Source organism: Alternaria dauci, chromosome 9 (genome assembly GCF_042100115.1).
Source record: "Alternaria dauci strain A2016 chromosome 9, whole genome shotgun sequence".
Classification (NCBI taxonomy): Eukaryota; Fungi; Ascomycota; class Dothideomycetes; order Pleosporales; family Pleosporaceae; genus Alternaria; species Alternaria dauci.
In genome coordinates this window covers 479,509-495,205 of record NC_091280.1, presented here as the reverse complement: position 1 = coordinate 495,205, position 15,697 = coordinate 479,509, and the positions used below count along the sequence as shown (strand labels likewise).

The 15,697-nt window shown below is 51.9% G+C and overlaps 6 protein-coding genes across 6 annotated transcripts; 4 read left to right on the top strand and 2 right to left on the bottom strand.

Annotated features, from left to right (window-relative positions):
* Window positions 1–3,798: 3,798 nt before the first annotated feature.
* Window positions 3,799–4,623, bottom strand: ACET3X_008882 (uncharacterized protein; the record flags this gene model as incomplete). The annotated part of the gene is made up of 1 exon (XM_069455016.1): window positions 3,799–4,623. One exon carries the CDS (start codon window positions 4,621–4,623, stop codon window positions 3,799–3,801), a length of 825 nt encoding a protein of 274 aa, XP_069302959.1.
* A 1,590-nt stretch (window positions 4,624–6,213) lies between these two features.
* On the top strand, window positions 6,214–7,276 carry ACET3X_008881 (uncharacterized protein; the record flags this gene model as incomplete). Its single annotated transcript, XM_069455730.1, has 2 exons — window positions 6,214–6,678; window positions 6,728–7,276. The coding sequence occupies 2 exons, from the start codon at window positions 6,214–6,216 to the stop codon at window positions 7,274–7,276; spliced, it is 1,014 nt and encodes a 337-aa protein (XP_069302958.1).
* Window positions 7,277–8,067: 791 nt separating this feature from the next.
* On the top strand, window positions 8,068–8,999 carry ACET3X_008880 (uncharacterized protein; the record flags this gene model as incomplete). Its single annotated transcript, XM_069455729.1, has 2 exons — window positions 8,068–8,277; window positions 8,334–8,999. 2 exons carry the CDS (start codon window positions 8,068–8,070, stop codon window positions 8,997–8,999), a joined length of 876 nt encoding a protein of 291 aa, XP_069302957.1.
* A 437-nt stretch (window positions 9,000–9,436) lies between these two features.
* Window positions 9,437–11,008, bottom strand: ACET3X_008879 (uncharacterized protein; the record flags this gene model as incomplete). The annotated part of the gene is made up of 1 exon (XM_069455728.1): window positions 9,437–11,008. The coding sequence occupies one exon, from the start codon at window positions 11,006–11,008 to the stop codon at window positions 9,437–9,439; it is 1,572 nt and encodes a 523-aa protein (XP_069302956.1).
* Window positions 11,009–11,362: 354 nt separating this feature from the next.
* On the top strand, window positions 11,363–12,639 carry ACET3X_008878 (uncharacterized protein). The gene is made up of 4 exons (XM_069455727.1): window positions 11,363–11,514; window positions 11,563–11,653; window positions 11,714–12,138; window positions 12,186–12,639. The coding sequence occupies exons 1-4, from the start codon at window positions 11,420–11,422 to the stop codon at window positions 12,280–12,282; spliced, it is 708 nt and encodes a 235-aa protein (XP_069302955.1). The 5' UTR covers window positions 11,363–11,419; the 3' UTR covers window positions 12,283–12,639.
* A 1,720-nt stretch (window positions 12,640–14,359) lies between these two features.
* ACET3X_008877 (uncharacterized protein) lies at window positions 14,360–15,048 on the top strand (the record flags this gene model as incomplete). The annotated part of the gene is made up of 2 exons (XM_069455726.1): window positions 14,360–14,462; window positions 14,516–15,048. 2 exons carry the CDS (start codon window positions 14,360–14,362, stop codon window positions 15,046–15,048), a joined length of 636 nt encoding a protein of 211 aa, XP_069302954.1.
* Between the last annotated feature and the right edge of the window lie 649 nt (window positions 15,049–15,697).

Here is a 15,697-nt window from a genome sequence, read left to right as displayed (position 1 = left end):
TCAGGCGTGGTTACGTACACGAGGTGGTGCTCAACATGTTCGCAAGTTTCAGTGAGACTGACGAACCACTCAGCACATGCAAACCTCGTGCGCCCAGACTTCCAACGCTACGCAAATGTACACGCACTCCACTGCAGCCCTATGCGCGGCCGACTCACTCGCCGCACAATGTTACATCATCTCCTGGTGATACAAGTTCAGGATTTCTAGTAGGATTCGGGGGCGAGTCTAGGCATCCAATCGCACATTTCTCCCATACAGAAGACTGGAGCACGATTGGGTTGTCCTGTCATGGTTTGGCGTGCTGGCGGGTTGTCTTCCGTCGCTAGTACTGTATCCACCCTGATCCTCACCATCCTCGGTCTGTCCGCACACACACCCACCACTATGCTGTCATCACATTCCACCACGAATACTACCACCTTCTTAGCGTCGTAAAAACCGGCCGTTGCCGCGTGACAGTTACCGGCATCTGACCCCTGCACCGGAAGGTCACCACAGGTGTTGCAATCGCAGTCGCATTCGCTTCTGCAGGGCAAAGAACGTCCATGGATGCGTGCCGAGTTGGGAACACTATCCTCTACTTCGCCGAACCTACGCACGCTCAACAGTTCCAGTCTCTGCACTGTTACTCATGGAAAATTCACGCGTCTAAAGCCGCGGAAACTGACCCTTGTCAGATCCGCCTATCCGTGCTTCCTGTCAGTCATTGAATGCGCACCGTACCTCCCGTTCCGCCTGATCTTGACGCCGTTTCTATGATCCAGGCTTAATTTGCGAGTATCAAGCGTCGGCGCATGCAGCCAGCCTCTCGATGTATGCTAAGAGGCTGCAGAGACATATACAACGAGTCGGAGAGCATGCAGCCACTACATGTCCCGTCTCCAACCAATAGCCTCTCTCTTGCATCGCTGACCCAACCTTTACGACTATCAAACAATCTAAACTGCATACCAACAAGGCGGCGTGACTTGTATGCAATGCGCCTATCCTGCACTGCGCCGCAAGACCACCATTTGCAGCATTAGCCGTCCATCTTCCATGTCGACTGCTACATCCTTCCATCCGATCCTGGCAGGATTCCCGAGCTACGCCCCAATCCCACATCAAGTACAGCAACAGCACATACGGCATGCATTAGATACAGGCACTGGACGCTGCTGCTTTGGATCCGCTACAGACGCATCATGCGCGTTCGGACCTTTTCGTCGTGCTTTTCGTGCCATCTCGTACAGGTGCGTGGCATGCACTCCACACTCTTGGCTTCACGCATGGCGTATTGCGCAAACTTACTTCCGCGCGCCATGGGACCCAGGCGTTGGGCTGTTGGAGAGCTAGACGCCTTGCGGTTGCTATCGTACTTGCACGCGGCAGTGATGTGCATGTGCCGTTTATCGTAACGACACGGCTGAACCAGAGGGTAGGGAAGATGGAGGGTCCAGGTCGTTTTCAAGGGTGCTTACCATTTTGATATCGGTGAATCCTGTGGATGTGGAAATTCATATGCGAAGATGGTCTTTTGTGCATAGTACTGCGTCGTTGCAGCAGAAGCGAAAGACTGTGAAGATCTTCAGGTCTCCACTAATGTAAAATGTCGCACGACTCTTTTCCCATTCTCTCCTCAGACCCCTTGCATCTCAAACATCGGTAACAAATCATCCTAGCGCATATGATTCCAAAGACTCGACGTCGAAAAGAAGGCCCGAATAGCACAAGACACTAGCAGATGTCTGCCAGCGCTTGATGTGGGTTGTAGGCTGCATGTTCTTCCACCGGCTGCAGACGTCGCCGGTGCCTACTTGACTTGACAGTCCACGCTTGCTGATCTCTACAGCTTCGTGAAAGGCTTGTTTGGGTGTTGAAGTGGAGCTACAGAAAGAGATGGCACCGTATTCGTGTATGACCAATAAGTCTTCGTGACTAGGACCGTTCAAGCGCTTGGTGATGCATAGTATCGAGATGACTTGAACTTTCTCGTGAATGAGGCTAGAGATCACGCGCATGTTATCTCATGTAACCAAGCAGTGGTCTTACAGAACCAACCATACTAAAGTGAGGTGGTAGAATCCTTAAATTTGTGCGATAGCAGAACGTACCTATAGTCACGATTCTGCCGCACACTATATTGCATGAAGAACGAAATCTATCATACTTCACATAATCTTCTATGATATCGTCTAAGTTTTACGATAGTATTACATGCAAGCTGGAGATTGGTTCCGAATCTGTACTCTCGTCAGCACACTGCCTTTGTAAATCGGTGGTAGCTCGTCTCGAAGCGGAAATCAAGATAGTAGTGGTTAAAAGGGACATCATGACGAAAGCGATCCATTCACTCAGTAGAAATCTCGTTCACGCTCGACTTTAGGTATCTGCCAGTGTGAAGAAAGGTCTTCCTCATCTAGGCCTACAGCAGGTTGGACGTTACACTCTCCTACTAAGTAGCGTATATTGTTGCTCTGCATACATTCGACTTTGTTGCAAAAGGTTCACAAGGTATATTTGGGACGTTTTCTACTAAATTATCGCGCCGCACCAGCTATTTAGCTTTTTTTACGCGAAAGAGGTAGTACTACGGAATTAGGTCAAACACCTGGAAACATCAAGTAGAAGTCTAACAACATCGAACACAGACGACTAAGTACTCTGGAGCTCTTCTAACCATTAGATGGGAGTACAAAAAAAAGTGAAGCATATACCCAAGGCGCAACTCTACAGATAAGGCGTGGGCATCGTTATCGTAGTCATTATGGGTGGTCTGGCGGGAAGTGTAAAAAAAGCAAGCAAGTCTATCTATCCTTCACCACCACCACCCCTATCCGGACAGCAGCATACAAAAACAAAAACAGAGATACTCAAGCCCGACGTGGGGGTCGAACCCACAACCTTGAGATAACCAATCGAGTCTTCAGGACGTGAAAGCTAAGAGTCTCACGCTCTACCGATTGAGCTAGCCGGGCGATTTGAAGTAATCTGATGATTGATGGAACTCTAGCAAATCTCAACAATTATATTCGTATTTTCAATTTTCAACAATGACGACCCGAGTGATCGTCTTCTTTGTCGGAACGTCTGGGTGGTACAGTCTCGTAGCGAAGTGGGGTGAAAGAAGAAAAACTCTGCAATGAGCCCGAACTGGGAAAACCCCGCGTTAGACCCCAACCAAAGTTTGGAAGCATTGCTACACCTCACCAACAATAACTTTTGCAAATAAACTCTCTACAGAGCCTGAGTGCGAACACTAGTATTTTATGTTGATCGCTAGTATAGGTATGCCTGCTACATCATCCGTGACGGTTGGACCGCTGCATTACTCGGGACCCTAACGGTCTTTTTCACGCTACCTAATTATGAGTCTACCTGCTATTGCGCACTATATTTACTGAACCTGCGTTAAACAATCATAGCACCCTGACCGCGTCCGTTTCTCGTGAGAAAGCTTCAAGGTTTCCTGCGAAATCTCCAAGTATACGCTGAACTCAACCATCTTCACAAGGACGCTAGACTTGACTGCATATATGACTCGAGCTAACAGTACATTGTCGTTGAGCTATCTAAGATTACATTATTCGCACTGATATATATTTGATCATTAAGCTGTCTCTAGCTAGCATAACGCCGTCATCTCCAGAGGGGTTGGTCGTATCGTAATGTACAGTCTATGCATACGATCGTACTCAAGGGTATACAATCTCGATGCTCAACCAAAGACGCAAACACCTTCTATAATACCCGACTCTTGCGCTGCGACCCAGCAACATGATGATAACGTTTCCAGAAACCGTCAAAAAACATGCCTCAGAAGTTCATTCCATCCCAGTTGTTTTGCGCCGGCGCTTCATATCTCTCCCGCCGTAACCTATCGTTCTCCTCAATCAGTGCATCCCTCTCTTTCTCAATACTCTGGATATACTCAATCGCTGATGCCAAAATCATGGCTTTACTCGGTTTCGGCTGCCCTATAGCACCAGCCTCGTCGCTCTGTCTGAGAATCGGCACAGACTGTCTCAGCCTCTCCAGCTCCGAGTTGAGCCCTTCTCGATACTTGCGCTCAACCTGGTTGTGCGGTAGACGTTTCGCGCGCTGATACTTTGTAGTGGTTGGAGAGGTCATGATTTCGTTGTCGGTGTTACTACGGTCCATCTTCGGTCGACCCCGCTTCCTCGTGGGGCGTTTGGGGGTAGACGATTCAGACGCAGAGGTTGGCGATGATGGAGATTCGCGCTTCAACATGTGGGGTGAAAGGGACGGCGATATGAGCGGTTGCGGCGCGTCCCCACCGAGCGACGAGGGTTGCGAGATCGTACTTGTAGGGGAGAAGCTGTCTGGTTCGTTCGGCTCGACTTGCCTTTTATCTATCGCGAAGCCGAATGGATATTGTCCGGATTGACTGGGGTGTGTATTGAATGTTTGCGTCATAGGTTGTTCGTTGCTTCTCGACGGAATGTTTGTCGCGGAATAAGTCGAGGTGAATATTGCTTGTGCTTTTGACGTATCGGTTACACCCTCTACTGATGTTAAGGCTTGATCAAAGAATGAGTCGGAGTCGAAAAAGGTGTTGAGCGAGTAGTCCGGAACTGGCTCGCTGAGGTAGGGGTTGTCGAAATAGTTTGTGTACGGCATGGTGTTTTGTGGTGGAGAATTGTCGGTACGTTCGGTATTGGTTCCCTGCGCATTGCTCGGGGCGTTCATCAAGACTTTGTCGATTCGTGTATTGGGGAAGGTACTTGTTGGTGTATGGTGGTTGGTGTATCGGTGTCGCTCGGAAAGACCAAGGCATTAATATTGCAAAGATACGAGGACGTAATTGTATCGACGATTCGAGAACTGCACAGCCAACAGAGTAGGTAATAGGTCCTTGTGACTTGCTGAGAATCCACCACTAGGATGTGCCAGGTTCCGGTGTAGTGGCTCGTCAAGTCAAGATGCTTCCAGTAGCTGTACGGTAAACCCAAAATCGAAAGTGACATGTGGATCCATGTACTCCCCAACCATAATTGGCACGGCTAGCTGAGCCTGCCGCATCCGCGAGCTTCACTGAAACATCTGACGCTCAGTCATAGAATTGAAATTTTAACAAAACTGCGAACGTCGAACGATAAGCACCTCATCGGCGCAGTCCGGTAGGAGCAGCATGTCGTGTAGTCTCGGGACAGGCTCCACTGCGCCGAACACCGCATTCCGCGTATGCTCCGAGCCCGAGATTCCGGTGTGACTCTGAAATCGCATCGCAAGGACAGCAATCTTCCTTTACGTGCGTTGCCCTAGTGGTACTGTGCTGATCCTAGTTCAAGGCCCAGTTTGCGTATAAGAGCGTACCGTAGTCGGTAGGGTAATATGCAGGATCTTGCTTACCGCGCTTTTACGCGGCAAGCTCGGGAAGGGTCGCATAAGCCACCTTTGATTTCGGATGGTATCTCGGTATACGATCACTGTATTGCGTGGTTAGCAGGTAGCGTTGCAGTATTAGCATCTATGGGTATTCTTCAGCGAGGGATCTCCGGACGACGCCCTCTTTGTTACTAATGTACACGGGATGTGTTCTGACGTAAGACCTTGCTTTTTGAAGAGCATGAGCCGGTTTTTTTAGGAACTGCATCTGCATTACATCGCTGTGCGTCAATCAAGAACGGTTGAGTTCTGTCCTAACGCCTGTTGTAGCAGTCACAGTACCACGTCCAGATGCTAGGGTATGCCAACGGGCGTTCCCGCTATTCATGGATGCCCAGGGAATAATCCGGGCTTAACGAGAGGAGTCGAGAAGTTCTTTTGCTGCACATGTGGCTGGGTTAAAATTGGCGTAGGGCGCCTCGCAAGAATGGCGTGACACTGGTCCGACACAATCCAATGGGGTAAGTTTAGGAGAGTGAGGCAAGGATACCCACAACTCGTGTCCGTCGCGTTTCTCTGTAATCAACCTCGGTGCGCACAACAAGAGCAATCGTGTTTCTGCACGCGACTTCTCCATCGGCGCCGCAAATGGTGAGCACATCGGAAGAGAGCGATAGCGTGACTGCGCAGTCGAACGCGTACGTAGGATGATGTGTTCGCCTCAAACGGAATGTCGCGATCTTACCCAGGGACAAGACAATGGCGGACTCGCTTTCAACAGCGAAGGTAGTGTTCTCGTTGGTGTATACATGGTGAAGTGGCTGGTCGCAGCACGCAGTCGCGATTTGTTAGGGTTACCACTTGCCAACCCCGCTACCCCTCATGGAGCTCCAGGACCCCATCATGTCAACCACAACCACACCGACAAAGCCAGGCCACGTCAGGACTCGGTTCCTCGTCATCTCAGACACGCACTCCGTTGCCCCCACTGATAACATTGGAGACAATGGGGCCCCCTTCCGTCCACCGCTGCCCAAGGCAGATGTGCTCCTACATTGCGGCGATCTGACCATGATCGGCCATTTGGAAGAGTATGAAAAGACTCTTGGTATGCTGGAGAGTATCGATGCGCATCTGAAACTCGTGATAGCTGGTAACCATGACATCACTCTGGATGAAGAATACTATGCCAGAAAAGGCGAACACATGCACAGAGGCAGACACGACAAAGACCTACCCGCGAAGGCGAGAGACATGTGGAAGGGCGAGCGAGCTAAGAAGGCTGGTGTGACTTATCTGGAAGAAGGAACGCATACTTTCCAGCTGCGGAACGGGGCGAAGCTCAGGGTAGGCGTATTGGAATAGTTCAACTATCTTCGAGACTAACAACTTTCAGGTCTACGCATCCCCCTACCAACCAGAGTTCTGCGACTTTGCCTTTCCGTACTTTCGCAATGAAGACCGCTTCAACCCTTCCCACCAGTGCACACCAAACGCCAGACCCATCGCCGAGAACCCTGTCCCAGACTTCCCCAACATCGATGTCATGATGACCCACGGGCCGCCAATGGGTGTCCTGGACGCGACAACAACAGGACAGCACGTCGGTTGCGAGCATCTCCTACGAGCAGCTCGACGCTGCAAACCCAGACTCTATTGCTTTGGCCATATACATGAGGGCTGGGGTGCGCAGAAAGTACGGTGGAACAACAGCGCTCAGCTGGATGTCAAGATTGAAGAGCATATCGAAGCCGCCGATGCTGTACCTCTTGACTGGGAAGCAATCATGGACCAAAGAGCAGCGAGTGTTGACATTGGTCAGGGTAGTGATGACGTGGTCGAGTTTGGACGGGAGACATTGATGGTCAACGCCAGTATCATGAGCGTAACGTATAAGCCATGGAACGCGCCGTGGCTTGTGGATCTGGATCTCGAGCAGGCGTAACCAGCTTCTTGTAAGAAATTTGGTGTATGGATCTAGGATCTGTTACCCATCAGAGACAACAGTAGGTATTGGTGAGATGATTTTATTGGCAGACTTGTGGTACAGTCATCACAGTCACCAGAGAACAACTAATGCATAGCAACCAATTCATATCCCTACAGGCACCATACTACAACGAACTTTCCCGTTTTATCTGTCCGCTATTGCGCTGTTTTTGCTTTTTGCATGTCTAGCATCAACCGTCCTTGGCGATAGCTTTCAATATCTCAACCTCAATCCTCTAGTCTCTGCCGTCTATCACGGTGCGCAATCTCAAAGACGAGCTTTCTCACACTGGTAACGCACTAGATAATAGACTCATACCAAGTGGACGCGATGATCAAAACGTGACAGCGCGTGCGGGTCGATCTCCCGTAGCAGTGATGCAATCATGACCACCAGCGTTCGAGGCCCTCATCAACGCGTCGAAAACGGCGTTCTGTGTGCCATTCCCGTCAATCCAGAGATTGTTCCTATTAGATTCGATCCGCCAGATTTCCATTGTTTTGAAAATTGGACACAGACTTTTCGCCATGTCGCTGAGCACCCCACACGTCACATTGACGCGCTTTGCATCGCGGTGCTCATACCGTGACGTCAGACCGTGTGCCCGCTATATCACGACGTGTGCACCACAACCTTTCCCCTCTTTACTCTCTACACTCCCAAAGCGTATGCGATCAATTGAACGCACGAAACAATTTATCAATCAACTTCAGTCACCTAGTCAACAACGCAACTACGCAAACAACATGGCTCCTACCAACAACCCAGAGCTCACGATGGACAAGGTCTTTCCTGTCAAGGACAAGGTCGCCCTGGTCACCGGTGGTGGCTCAGGAATTGGTCTCATGATTACCCAGACTCTTGCTGTCAACGGAGCCAAGGTATACATTGTTGGACGAACAGAGGAGAAGCTCGAGAAAGTCGTTGAGGCACACGGTCAGAACATTGCAGGTCAGGTAAGTTCTCGACACACGCTATACATATCGGATACGTACTAACGGGCTACCAATAGATCATTCCTATTGTAGGAGACGTCAGCACAAAGGAGGGCGTATCAAAGATCAAGAAAGAGATCGAGTCAAAGGAGAAGTGCCTATGCATCCTCGTCAACAACGCCGGTATCGCACCGGGCAAGACCGAGGTAAAAGGAAGCGCTGAAGAGCTAGTCGACAAGCTGTTCGACGGCACAACCGAGCAAGAGTGGCTGGACGTGTACCAAACCAACGTTGTCGGCCCCTTCCTCATGTCCACTGCCTTCCTCCCTCTCCTCCAAAAGTCCACAGAATCACACCCCGGCTACTCAGGCACCATCATCAACATCTCATCCATCTCAGGCCACATCCGCATCTCACAAGGCCACTTTGCGTATAACTCCAGCAAGGGCGCCGCGATACATTTGAACAAGATGCTCGCGTCGGAGATTGCCAAGAACGGCATCAAGGTGCGAGTGAACTCTATTGCACCTGGTGTCTTCCCGTCAGAGATGACGACCCAGGAGAGCAGAGATGATAACCAGAAGAGCGAGATGCCAAAGGACCACAAGGAGGGTCTGCCGGCCCAACGTCCTGGAAAGGATCAGGATATGGCTGCGGCGATCCTGTTCGCGGTTGGCTGCCAGTACCTTAATGGTCAGACGGTTACGGTTGATGGTGGCTACGCGATTCAGGTTGGCAACTAGGTGTATTTGTAATATTCTGCGGTTTCTTTTACCTCGCTCGGATATGGGCTTTTTCAATGTATGATAGATGGTATGCCGATGCTTTGTAAGGCAGGCATAGGCTTGCGCAGCCATGACTCGGACACTGTTATAACTGTCTGAAAACGAAAGGATAAATACAGCGTCTTGATGATCCAAGAATAGTCCACTAGCAGCTGTGCTTGATGATTGCTAGTTACTATCGTTTTGTTCTACCCGGCCTTGTTGTATTCATTTACCTCGTTTGATCACTAGCGAATATGAAAATGGTGTAGGAATGTAATGTGTCTTGCTAGATTCGAAGAATATATATGAGAAATAGTGTACATGTAAAGAAATTCCTTGTTTACCACGCTGAGTCCCGCCGTACTATATCCGAAATGCCATACGCCAACAAAACCGAAAAGTACATGTCTCCTTCACTCAGACGCCGATTCTTCCTCATCCGTCACCTCCACCTCGGCATCACTCACAACATCACTCAACACCTCGCTCTCCGCATCGCTCAACCCACTACTCACCGCGTCACTCTCAACATACTCGACCACCTTCCTCCTACCCTTACCCTTCTTCGCGCTCCCGCCTTTAACAGGACTCTCTCCAGCCCCCTTCCTCACCCCAGTCCTCTGAACCAAATGGTCAATCGGACACCCTTCATCCCACCCTTCGCTGCTTTCACCCGTTATAGCACGACACCTGGGACAACTCTTTCCGTGCTTGATAAGCAGTTGGTGGAGCGGGTACTTGAGGTGGTCTGGGACTCTGACTTCGCAGTGCGCGTATGTCGAGTTACGTGTTGGGCCGGCAAAAGTTCCCTTTTTGCCGGGCGGAAGGCCTCTGTCGTCGCCTGGGGGCGGTACCCAGCCTAGCCATGAACACAGGCGGAAGACGTGGGTGTCGACTGCGAAGGAGGGCCGTTGGAGGCAGAAGAGGAGCACGCAGGACGCGGTTTTTGGACCAATGCCGGGGTATTTGGTTAGCGCGTTGAAAGCGTCGTCGTTGGAGAGTAGGTGGAGATGGTCTAGCGAGACGATGTTCTGGTCCGCTTTTTCAATCTCGTCATGTTTTTCTCCTTCGGCTTCGTTTGTTTCACCCGGTACCTTGTTTGAAGAAGACAGGAGCTCGTCGCGTCGTGCTTGGTTCTCTTCCCAGACCATCTGGAGGATCTTCTTAATGTCCTTGCTCTTTACATCTGCGAGGCCGCCGCTCTTGATTGCTTCGAAGATTTCCTTTTGGTCTGCTTGCCGCACCTTATTCCAGTCTACGCTTCCTTTACCAATGCCTTCTTTCAGAATACCGAACTTGGCGACGAGGCCGGCGAATGCACGGGAAGAGTTGGTGCCGGATGTTGCGGCCGAAAGCCGTGTTCGGATGAGGGCATCGAGGACGGACGGTACTTCTCCACAACCCGAAACGTCGAGAGATGGCGCGGGGATGGTCTTGGGTGCTTCGATCTTGCCGTGGACTTTGGAGAGTAGACGGGTCACCTCTTCGCACTCTTCGGCTGTGGGATGGGGGTAGTTTGGGTATGGTGTCTGGCCGGGAGTAAGGCCATAACCACCTGTCTTTGCTTTAGTCTTCTTCTTGGGTGACGCGTCGGTGGTGGTAGTCGCTTTGGCAACGAGGTCGTCGACTTCCTCCTTCTTTGGCTTTGCGGCTTTGGCAGGCTTCTTGGGCGTTGCAGACTTCCTAGGCTTCTTTGCTGGAGTCTCACTCTCGTCTTGCTCATTCTTGACGGGAACATCTGGAATAGCACCGAGGTTGTGTGGGAGCTGGTTGATGTCTTCTTGTTTTACTGCCGACTTCTTGGCACGTTTTGTCCTCTTGGGTGTAATGGGAGCTTTCTTGGTCGTTGCGTCTGGCGACTCTTCGACCTTGACTGCTTTCCTCTTTCGCGTGTTGGTCGCTTCGGGGGTAGTTGGTGGACTGGACAATTGTACTTGCTCAGGCACGACACGGGCCCTGGCAGAGCTCCTCGTTGCTCGTGCCATGCTTGATACAGTGGATACGCCGAGTTGATTGAGTTCGATCGTCAAGAGGCTTGGGCGCAATGCCAGCAGTCGCTTATGAGCAAGCCTGAATGCAATGGTGGGAGAATGACGCCAAACAGAGGGATGAAAGACGGGTGATGGAAGGGGTTATTCTGAGGTGTCTTGCGAGCTGCAAACCTCAAGCAAGTGAAAGGCAATGGAAAGGGGGAGGCTGATGCTGAAGGGTGAAGGCGAGTATCATGACGTCGATGACGATGATTGGAGCTTTGACCCTTGACCCTGCCTTAGCGCGTGTCCAGAGCGCGCACCGAGGTCCACTCTGGCGCGAGTCCGTCACCTCTGACCAGAGCTACCCCACGCACCGCTATCGATACCACCCATTATCAACCCACGACTCCAGACGACTTCATCATGTCCCACAAGGCGCCTTTGGTTGTTCCCGCGCTCAAGCGACACACGGCCACGGTCATCGTCGCGCACGGGCTGGGCGACAGCGGGGCTGGCTGGTAGGGAGCCCTTAACACCATCTGAGGCCTAGACACTGAACGACATAGGATATTCCTCGCCGAGAACTGGCGCAGGCGCAGCAAGTTCGAGGAGGTCTCCTTCATCTTCCCCAATGCTCCGAGCATCCCAATCACGCTGGTTCGTCCACCACCCACCGACGCCAACACACAGCACGGGCGCTGATATGCGACTCTACAGAACATGGGCATGCGCATGCCAGGCTGGTACGATATCAAGTCACTCAGCACCCTCGACGACCGCGAAGAAGACGAAAAGGGCATCCTCGAGTCCCAGAAGTATTTCCACTCCCTCATCGACCAAGAGGTCGCAAAGGGCATACCCGCAAACCGCATCGTCGTTGGCGGCTTCTCCCAAGGCGGCGCCATGTCACTGCTGTCGGGTGTGACATACAAGGAACAGCTTGGAGGCATCTTCGGCCTGAGCTGCTACCTCCTGCTGCAGAAGAAGATCAAAGACATGATTCCCACCGAGAACCCCAACCAGAAGACACCTATCTTCATGGGCCACGGCGACGCTGACCAAGTTGTTGCGCACAAGTGGGGAAAGCTGAGCGCTGAAGAACTGGAGAAGCACGGCTTCAAGGTCGACTTCAGGACTTACAAGTACGTCGTGTGTGTAGAGAGAGGGACACACCACTGACAAAGTATAGAAACCTCGTGCATTCCGCTGATCCTGACGAGATCGATCACCTCGAGTCCTACCTCAATCAACAAATCCCTCCCCTCAGCGACAAGTCGGAACTCTGACTGTCGAGCGCCTCCCCGATCATGTCGACCGAAGCGACGACGGCCCTGGTGCTGATCATCACAGTGGTCATTGCTTGGTTTGCATGGTACAAGCGTGATGCCGTACTCAAACCGCACGACGACACAGAATGGCGCAACTTTGAATAGCAACGGAAGGCGCATACTAGAATGAGTTGGGCAACATGCATGCTTCACTTGGGATATGGTCGTACTAGCCTTGCCTAGCAGACGCTTCTTTCAAGTTCTCAGTGAGCCAAGTTCCAGTCGTATGCCTGTAGCTCTCAGCCCGTTGTTCCCACCCAATTAGAGTTTGTATTGTCTAAATACGACAAGGGATTGTTGCCCAGCACCCATTGCTCAAGTTCAGTCGCATCTTGTTTCCGCTAGCCTAATGTTCATTGGTGAGTTTTGCAAAATTCTTCCACTGCCCGCCCCACTCACCACCACATCAATTATCGCCACACCCATCATCATATCATCACCATTTTCCCAGACCTCCATCAAAGTCCGATATGGTCTAGTGGCTAGGATTTGCCGCTCTCATCTTGCAGAGTCAGTTCACTGTACAGTGCCGGCAAGGCCCGGGTTCGGTAAGTTCATCCAACTCAATAGAGTTCGACTCATCATTCTAACAATCAATCAGATTCCCGGTGTCGGAAACAACCATCTTTTTTTGCTGTTTGTGCGGCGTGGGAGGTGGTTGAGGCATGGCATTGGAGAGCCAAGAGGGTCATTCTTGGTAGGTTTTTGGTTGGGCCTCGGTGACAGCAGTACCCGAGAACTTCAAAAGCAGAAAGGCCGCATACGCTCGCAGCGACATCTTTTTGGTATGCAGTGCGCGTTACCGCCGGCCTTGATATCTTTTGCATGCTGTGCATCGTAGGCGTTGCTGCTACAGAAACTCTCAGCCTTCAGCGCGTACACGTGCGCCACATGGTGCTTACTGTCATCGTGCATGAAACGCAGTCCTGAAGGTTCAGCTACATGGACCACGCCCTCTGTTTTCACTACTTTGACTTCACTGCGTGTATCTTCCTTGGCCTGGCAGTGCGTATGGTGGTGCTCCTGCCGCGGATATTGCACATCCGATGCACCTGCCTTGAACTCCATCATCGGGAAGGGACCAAGCATTGCATGACCTGACTAGCTGCTTTTTCTCTACGCCGAGTTCTCCATTACAGTACCGCCCACGTGCCTCCTCCATGCGGCGCATCTTCTATCAATGTCTATATTTGGTGCTCGCTACACTCGGCCAGCGTCAATCAGGCCTCCAACAACGTCACACGCTGCCAGCGCCGTTGCACGGGCAGCGAGCTTGCCAACAAGCATACAGACCATCAGGGCTCGCCTGTCTGCTAAGCTCACGCCTCAAAGCTTTGTACCCCAGTAAAAGAGAAGGTTCAGGGGGCGGCATCGTGTCCGTCCAGCTAGTCAGCTTTTAGCGAGTGCTTAATTTCTTAAGGCTGACCCCCCTTCCTCGGTTTCCAACCCTCTCGTACCCACCCGCATCCTGGCTCCTTTCAAAGGTAATTATCGAGCGCTCAACGGTTCTGCAATGTCGTTTCCTATGACGCTGTCGTCGCCGACGATCTAGTAGATCACAGCATATGCGATCAACAAGCACGGCAGCGGAACCTCCACAATCACGACGCAAGGCCAGCCCTCGACCTCGTGAGATCATGCCGGCCTTCCGGATCAGTCTGGCCGAAATATGCCATTGGTAAATTTCCGAGCGCTCATCCTTTGGGAAAACATCTCATCCCTGCGTTCAGGCACGAGCGCCGTATCTGACATGCGCACCAGCGCTGGCGCTCATGTAGCGCCAACCTAACGCTGGCGGCCAGCGTCAGTCCATGTGGAGTATGTACGAGCGCCGTGAGGCGACGAACTTTATTGGATGCGTGGGCCATGGGTTAATACGAGAGGGGGTTATTATTAAAGAGCTGAGCTGCCACCCGTTGAACTACTCTCCATCGCAAACTCTTGTTTCTTAACTTGCATCACTTTCGTCGTCGTCTCTCGTTTCGACAGTCACTCGCTTCAGGCCAATTACCCGAATAGCTTAATCATAGTCATAATGCGCTTCTCCGCTTTCGCCCTCTTGTCCCTTGTGTCGGTTGCCTTTGCTGGTAACTGCGGACCTCAGAATGGAAACGCCAAGTGCGCTGCCAACGAATGCTGTATGTTCTATCCAGACGCCATGTTCTCGAATCCCTACTAACATACATGACAGGCTCCCAGTATGGCTGGTGCGGAACCACCGTCGACCACTGCGACGCAAAGACCTGCCTCCACCCCTTCTCCGGCGCTTCTTCATCATGCAAGCCCACCCCGACAACCATGAAGACCAGCGCAACCAGGCAACCCACCTCCCCTGCCACCACCTTCCCTGCCGTCGTCCCTGAGATCGACGTCTGTGGACACGCCCAAGGCGGTGTAACCTGCCCTGGTGCCGGTGCCAACGGCTACTTCTACCGCTGCTGCTCCTCGGCCGGCCACTGCGGCCCCAAGAACGACATCCAGGACCAGGCTCTCTACTGCGGCACCGGCTGCCAGGCTGGCTTCGGAAAGTGTGACAGCCAGAAGGCGCCTGCTGAGCCTACCGCCCCCAAGGGTACCGCCGGTGCTGGAGATACCTGTGGTCCTATTGTGAACAAGAAGTGTGGTGCTGGTCTTTGCTGCTCTGGATCCAACTTCTGTGGTACCGGTGAGGATTTCTGTGGAAAGGCAAACTGGTGCCAGAGCAAGTGGGGAACGTGCAACTAAGACGTTGGTGTGGAAGAAGATTTCAAGACGGAGGGGGTGTTTAGACTAGAGTACGAAGAACACTGATCTTGTGGGGGGAATGTAAAGACGTGAGAATTATAGACCATTCTCACCCACGTCACTTGACATCTTTTACCTTTAGCAACCCCGTGTTCACTGCTATTCAATTGGTAAAACCCGATTGTCTAAACATTCACAGGACAAACATAAGCATGTACAACAACACCCATCCTCACATACCCGCCCCGCCCAAACCACAATCTCCCCTCCAAGAAAGAACCCCCCTCCACCCATGGCAAAAGCAGTCCACAAGAATCCCCACGCCCCATCCTCAGACCCCGAATACCTCTTCCACGGCAACGGCACCGTCCTAAAACCCTGCCACATAACCCGCTACATCTACCCCTCGCTGTGCAACCTACCCCCAGGCTGTCTGCGCCTCCAACCCCCGTCTAATCCATCTTCACGCTCGCGGCCCCAAGGTTCCGGGTCCTGGGGTACAGATGGACATACATTTCTTAGCATCACGAATACGCGGCAGCAACAGCAGCAGCGGCCGACTCGCGATGCGGTTTCGTTTGCGGCGTGGTCGGCGCGAGAGGTGCAAAGGGATAGGGAGAGTAAGAATGCGTTGGCGAGGGCGATGGCG